The sequence below is a fragment of the Bidens hawaiensis genome, unplaced genomic scaffold (genome assembly GCF_021521415.1).
Source record: "Bidens hawaiensis isolate Kalapana, Puna unplaced genomic scaffold, B.hawaiensis_p1.1 tig00048170_1, whole genome shotgun sequence".
Classification (NCBI taxonomy): Eukaryota; Viridiplantae; Streptophyta; class Magnoliopsida; order Asterales; family Asteraceae; genus Bidens; species Bidens hawaiensis.
In genome coordinates, this window is record NW_027498621.1 from 17,665 (window position 1) to 24,577 (window position 6,913).

At 44.7% G+C, this 6,913-nt stretch overlaps 1 protein-coding gene across 1 annotated transcript; it reads left to right on the forward strand.

The window, feature by feature from the left end:
• The first annotated feature begins 1,822 nt into the window (after positions 1–1,822).
• On the forward strand, positions 1,823–6,537 carry LOC143597369 (uncharacterized). Its single transcript, XM_077075885.1, has 4 exons — positions 1,823–3,652; positions 4,303–4,642; positions 4,868–5,673; positions 5,785–6,537. The coding sequence occupies exons 1-4, from the start codon at positions 1,823–1,825 to the stop codon at positions 6,535–6,537; spliced, it is 3,729 nt and encodes a 1,242-aa protein (XP_076932000.1).
• The last annotated feature ends 376 nt before the right edge of the window (positions 6,538–6,913 follow it).

Below are 6,913 nucleotides of genomic sequence, written 5' to 3' on the forward strand. Positions count from 1 at the left end.
ATTGAATAATGTAAGTTGTATTGAGAGACTGTACACTTCTTGGAAAACTAATTATAGAGGTAGGGTACCAAAAAGACCCAAATACCCTTAAGGACTACCCAAGGGTCACTCAGAAATCCCTCATAAGACACCCGCGGGGCACACAAGTCATCCGCATAATCATTTGAGGAAGAAACACTCTCATAGCACATGCGGAAGCATTATAGCACCCTCAGAAGTCATCCGCAAGAAGGAATAACCTTCCGCGTAAATGACCACGAGGTAATGCTCTGGGACAGCTGTCAATAACCAATTACCTTCTAGAAGATTTACCAAGATGCTTTCTTGGGCAATACGTGATTTTTTGGCCAATCAGCTAGTGACACCTGGCAAGGTCGTTATAACCATGCGCATGTCCAATATTCACACATTAACAAATGGAAAGAGGACGCGTGTCTAGGTTGCTATACATGCACATGCAACGTATAAGTTAAACCTATCACACAAGGACACGTGTCCAGACGGTTATGCAGGCATCTTCCTAAGGGACAGCTGGCCCAATCACCTTCCCATATCCTTCGGCTATAAATACCCTCTCGATCATCATGAGATATTCATTCACAATCACCATACTCTCACATTTTACTTAAGTACTTTATCTCCTTGTAAGAACGGTACTTATTCTCACGCCGGAGGGTGGTTACGGGAAGACCTCCCTCTTGTCCTTCCCGTAACGAGCTCACGGTGTTCTGTTTTGCAGGATTCACGTCACTGGACTTTAGGAATTGTATTCATATCGTGTTGACAGTAACCGTATCCTACCTTGTGGACTCATTGGATCTAGGACCCATTAGTGGGGAGTAAATCCGTGTTTCTTCATTGGCGCCATCCGTGCTTTTGTTAGAACAGCTAAAAAATTTTCCGTTCTCTTTACGATATGAGTTAGTTACCTAAACGGCCGACGGAGAATCAAGCACAACCTCTGCGTGATCTCAACCTTGAAACACGTGAAGGAGCAACGTCCGTGTTTGCTCGAATTTCGACCCCTGTTTTAAGAGCTGAAACCGTCAATCCAGGAATCTTTTCCTTGGATGGTTCGACAGCTCGGGGGTTGTTTACTCAACAAGAGGGTGTTACCCCGGTAGACACCGGAAACATTGTTACACCAACTACTGACTCGGGGTACGTCACAGGCCCAGGAGGTTCTAATATAAGGAATCTAGAGCGTGTTCCAAGAGAAGTCCATCGAACTCAGTCGGAGTTAGGTTTGGAAGAAGATTCCGGTGACTCTAATCCAAGAAGAGCTCACCGTCATAACCTCAGGACTGAAGAAACCTTATCTCCAGACGAGTGGCTTCGTGTTTAGCAAGAAAGTTTAAGAGCAGAGTACGAACGTCGGGTCCGGAATGAGAGTTTCCATGGCCGTACCCTGACGTACGATGAGCCTCCCAGGAGATCTAATTCCCCTCCAATAAGGGGAAGCCACATCCAATACAGTTTGCCACCGGAGCGGAACATGAGTGAAACCCGAAGGTTGCGTCCTCGTCCCCGCATTGATATGCGGGTATCATTCTATGAGGACGAACTGGACGGGTACGACTCAACTTATCGGCCGGATGGTAGTTATTATAGCGGGGATAGTCGTCTTCCTTCTTAAGGAGGGACTAGCTACCCACGACCAGTTGTCCGCCATGCGGAATATCACAGCGATGCTGAGCATGATTTTTCGAAACCATACCGTCCGGAGTCTTTTGCAGAAAAGTCAAAATTTATTCCAAGTATCACACAAGCTTCATTTCCAGTAAACGCGAAGATTCCAACGTCTGTTGGAACATATAATGGAATGACAGAACCAAGCGATCATTTGTTGAGATTTGTGGCAGTCGGGGGAGTCAGTGGTTGGACTCTTCCGTACTGGTGCCACATGTTCCCACTCACACTCACGGGAGCTGCGATAGAGTGGTTTGAAAAACTGCCTGCCGGACAAATCAAAAGTTGGAATGTTTTCATAGCAAAATTCTCCCAGCACTTTAGTCAACAAAAGAAACATACTCGTGACCCTTCAGAAATACTGGATGTTACAAGGCGAAATAATGAATCCATTGAGGACTTCATTACTCGTTTTACTAACGAGAGCCTTAACATCGGAGGGGTAAGAAAATATATGCTAAGGGGAGCATTCTGTAAAAATATCCATTGTGATGATTTGTTCCACACACTCACGGGGAGAGACGGGATGCCCAAATCATGGGATGAAATCTTTAAAGCATCAAAGTTGTATGCGAGAACTGAGAAAACTTTAGGTGCCAGTGGTCAAAAGCTACCACCGAGGGTCGAGTTTCAAACTCCGAGACCAAATAAGCAAGCTAAAGGACCAATATGGTCAAGACTCCAACCAAGTACGGAAGCATCTAAGCCTTTTGATGCAAGATCTTTGATCGGAAACAAAGGTAAACGTAATTTTTCAGCCCGCTTCACCAACAGTTGGACCCAGTTATCAAAGACTCTCTCAGAAATTCTCACTACTGAAAATCTGACTTTCCGGAAACCTCAACCAATACCGCGGAAGTCATTCCTTGATACCAAAAAACATTGCTCATATCATAATGATGTTGGACATAACACGAACGAGTGTGTGGCTCTCAGAAATGAAATTGAAGCAGCTGTTAAAAATAGTAAACTCGAACATTTAGTCAAAGGTGTACGAGGAGGGACTGGCAAACCTCCCGCAAAGGATAGTCAGGGCCCGAACAAAAGGCAAATCAAAGATCTGAATGTCCACATGATCCAAGGGGGACATTCAAGTAAGGGAAAATGGAGAGAATATTTGGACGAAGAATGGAAGAGTGCACCTGTGATTTTTCCTCGGATCAAAGGTGGTCCATGTAACAAAAACCCGCTGATAATTACTGCTGAATTTGGCCACTACCGATCACAATTTGTGTTTTTTGACACAGGCAGTACGTCCGATATTATGTACGAACAATGTTTCGAACAACTGGATGAAGAAGACAAAGAAAGACTACAACCAATTCATGCTCCTGTTTCTGGTTTCGGAGGAGAGATAATGCACCCGCGTGGTGTTATCACTTTCCCGGTCACACTAAGTGACGGAGTACGGTCAAGAACCGAAGAAGTAGAATTTTTGGTCCTACCAGCAACTTCCAAACATGACATTATCTTGGGACGAGAGGCAATTGGAGACTTCAATGCCCACCCATCCACAGTACATGGTGCAGTAGGAATTCCAACTCGCACCGGTGTGGCAATAATTCATGTAAACCGACATTGTTTTACAACCGAAAGTTCAAGGCCAAGCAAGGTCCCAAGACAGGCCCAGAGGACTGAACCAGAGAAATGGATCCTCAATAAAAAGTTTATGGACCAAACCGTAATAATTGGTCTGTCCATCTATGAAATCGTCCGAACCTTTCTAAAGCAGCTATTGATCAAAAACATCGACATTTTTGCATGGCAGCCCGCGGACATGACCGGTGTCCCGCGGAACATTTCAGAACACAAGTTGAAGGTGAATCCGTTAATCACCCCAATTATGCAAAAGAAGAGAAAGATGGGTCCAGAACAAACGAAGGCCATGAATGAACAAGTGCAAGATCTTCTTCATGCTGGGATTATAAGAGAAATCAAGTATCAAACATGGGTCGCCAACCTAGTGATCGTCCCAAAAAGCAACGAAACGTGGAGGATGTGTATAGATTATAAAGATATAAACAAAGCATGTCCGAAAGATTGTTACCCACTTCCGGAGATCGATTTGTACGTAGCTGCTGTGGCCCCATTCAAATTCAAGTGCTTCCTCGATGCCTACAAGGGCTGGTGATGAGGATGAGACAGCATTCCGCACTGACCAAGGAACATTCTGTTACAAAATGATGTCTTTAGGGTTAAAGAATGCGGGAGCCACATACCAACGACTGATGGATCAGGCTTTCAAAGGAAAAATAAGTCGGAACCTTGAAGTCTATATGGACGATTTGGTAATCAAGAGCATTGAAGAGGATCAAATGTTGATGGATATAGAGGAAACTTTTGAAACACTGAGAAGCATCAACATGAAACTCAACCCAGCAAAATGCTCCTTCGGGATGGAGGAAGGAAAGTTCCTCGGGGGTACTCGTTACATGCACGGGCTTTATAGCTAACCCAGACAAGGTTCAAGCAATAGCCCGCATGCCATCCCCCGAATCTCTCAAACAAGTTCAAACACTCAACGGCATATTAGTAGCATTAAACAGGTTTCTGGCAAACCACGCTGCTAAATCTTACCTGTTCATCTAAACATTATGGAATTGCCTCAAAAAGGCGCAGTTCAGATGGACTACAGAAGCCGAACAAGCATTCCAGGAAGTCAAGAAGTGTTTAATGGAATTGCCCACGCTAATTGCTCCTCACGCGGGTGAACCATTAACACTATACCTGTCGGCATCCGACATTGCCGTGGGGGTGGTTTTACTGACGAATAGGAAAAATGTTCAAACACCAATTTACTACGTCAGTAGAACGCTATCGGATCCGGAAACAAGATATTCAATGTTGGAAAGGCTGGTTTTGGCATTGGTTTATGCCGCCAGACGGCTCCGCAGATATTTCCAGGGCCACCCCATCAATGTATTAACCGGGTACAAACTCAAGAACGTGTTGAGTAAACTCGAGCTGTCCTGACGACTGGCAAAGTGGGCTATCAAATTGGGTGAACACTAGATTGAATACAAGCCAAGACCAGCGATTAAGGGGCATGTACTCGCGGACTTCGCCACGGAAGTCCCACAGTACAAAGAGCAAGAATGCCTAATCGAACAACAACCCCAAGCACCTCCGGAACAAGAACAAGTTTGGTCATTGTTCACGGATGGATCTTCCAACACAGAAGGGTCTGGTGCAGGATTAAGGCTAGTTAACCCTGAGGGGCATGAATTTACATACGCCATCAAATTGGACTTCAAAAGTACCAATAATGAGGCGGAATACGAAGCCTTCCTAGCTGGAGTGCGGATAGCAAAAAAGCTTGGTGTGAAACATTTAGAGGCTCGGGTGGATTCTATGCTAATTGCGGGACAAATAAATGGAACATACGAAGCTAAAAACGATGTCATGGCTTCTTATTTGTCACAAGCAAGGGTCTTGATTCGCCGGTTTTCCTCCTTCAACATTGTCCACATTAAGAGGAGCGAGAACAAATCGGCGGACGCTCTTAGCAAGCTAGCTTCAACGAATTTTGAGCATTTCGCCAAAGATATTCGTGTAGAAGTTCTAGACCATCCATCTGTTCCACAAAACCAAGTCCTGGTAATTCAAACTGGTGTCGAGTCTTGGATGTCACCCATTATAGCTTACTTATCCTCCGGAGCACTTCCAGCAGGAAAGGCTGAGGCTCGGAAGATTAAGCACAAAGCTTTGAATTACCAGTTGACTGACGGTATCTTGTACCGGAGATCATTTCTTGGTCCGCTCTTGCGTTGTGTAGACGCGGAAGACGCAAATTACCTAATCAGAGAAATCCATGAAGGCATTTGCGGATTACACGCGGGACCAAGAATGACGGTTGCAAAAATCATGAACACGGGGTATTATTGGCCCGGCATGCACTTAGACGCTGTGCAAGAAATCAGAAAGTGTGATTCGTGCCAACACCATGCCCCCAACACCGTGCGTCCAAAGAACGAATTGATTCCAGTAACGTCCGCATGGCCGTTCCAAAAACGGGCTATTGATATCATGGGACCATTCCCTGAAGCCCCGGGACGAGTCAAATTCTTGATAGTGGCCATTGATTACTTCATCAAGTGGTTGGAACTCAAACCAGTCGCATCAATCACGGCTTCTAGCGTGAAAAAATTCCTTTGGGAATTTATCATTTGCCGATTTGGTCTCCCACAAGAATTGGTAAGTGACAGTGGGACCCAATTTGCTGACAGTGGATTACAAGCATGGTTGAAAGAACTCCAAGTCATTCAAACTTTTACATCCGTTGCTCATCCACAAGCAAATGGTCAAGTCGAGAGGACCAACCGAACTATCAAGGAGGGGATTAAGGCAAGACTAGGGACGAAACGAACAGGTTGGGTGGATGAACTGCCTCATGTACTTTGGGCTTTTCGCACCCAAAAGAATTCCAGCAATTTGGAGAGACCCTTTAGCCTGACATACGGAACTGAAGCCATGATCCCCGCAGAGATCGGGATTCCATCCGCGAGAGTTCTACTGATTGATGACAACGATCACGAACTCAGAATGAATCTAGATCTGTTGGAAGAAAGAAGAGAGCTAGCATTGATTCGTGAGCACAATTATAAGCGAAAGCTTGAAAAATATTACAACTCGCGAGTCCAAAGTTACAAGTTTGATGCGGGAGACTTTGTCTTCCGCAACAACGAGGCTTCCGGCCAAGAGCCTCTGGGCAAACTAGCCCCAACTTGGGACGGACCTTACAAAATCAAACAAGTACTAGCAAAAGGTGCCTATAAGTTGGAAAAGTTGGATGGTACTGAGGTCCCTCGATCTTGGAACGCAGCACAATTGAAGAAATGCTATATATAGCAGTTTTGTTCATCTTTTACTTTTTAGGCCTGCGTGCCCACATAGATTAGCAAGTTATGCAATTTATTTTTGTAAGGATTCCGCCCAACAAATATAGAATGTCCAGTTACTTTCATGTTATTGTAAGATGTAATCTTTTATTGACAAAATCGAAGTTCCGGATAAGCACCTATATTATAGTACATAAGACAAAGTGCATCGGAAGAAACACAAAGACTTCTTATTTTGGATCGAAAGAGATTACAAAACAGGAAGAAAAATTTACAAGGAGAAGTACATATACATCTACGGGGCAGCATTTTCGCCTTCCGCAATGTCTTCGGCTTCTTCAACATCTTCCTCTTCAAGATCCAGCAACTCCTTTAGTTGCTCGATG

Excerpts from the sequence above, each read along its gene's own strand:
- LOC143597369 (XM_077075885.1), top strand. The coding sequence starts at position 1,823 with ATGACAGAACCAAGCGATCATTTGTTGAGATTTGTGGCAGTCGGGGGA. Across the intron at positions 3,653-4,302 it reads AAACATGGGTCGCCAACCTA|GCGCAGTTCAGATGGACTAC; the intron begins GTGATCGTCCCA and ends TGCCTCAAAAAG. Across the intron at positions 5,674-5,784 it reads CAAAGAACGAATTGATTCCA|TGGTTGGAACTCAAACCAGT; the intron begins GTAACGTCCGCA and ends TACTTCATCAAG.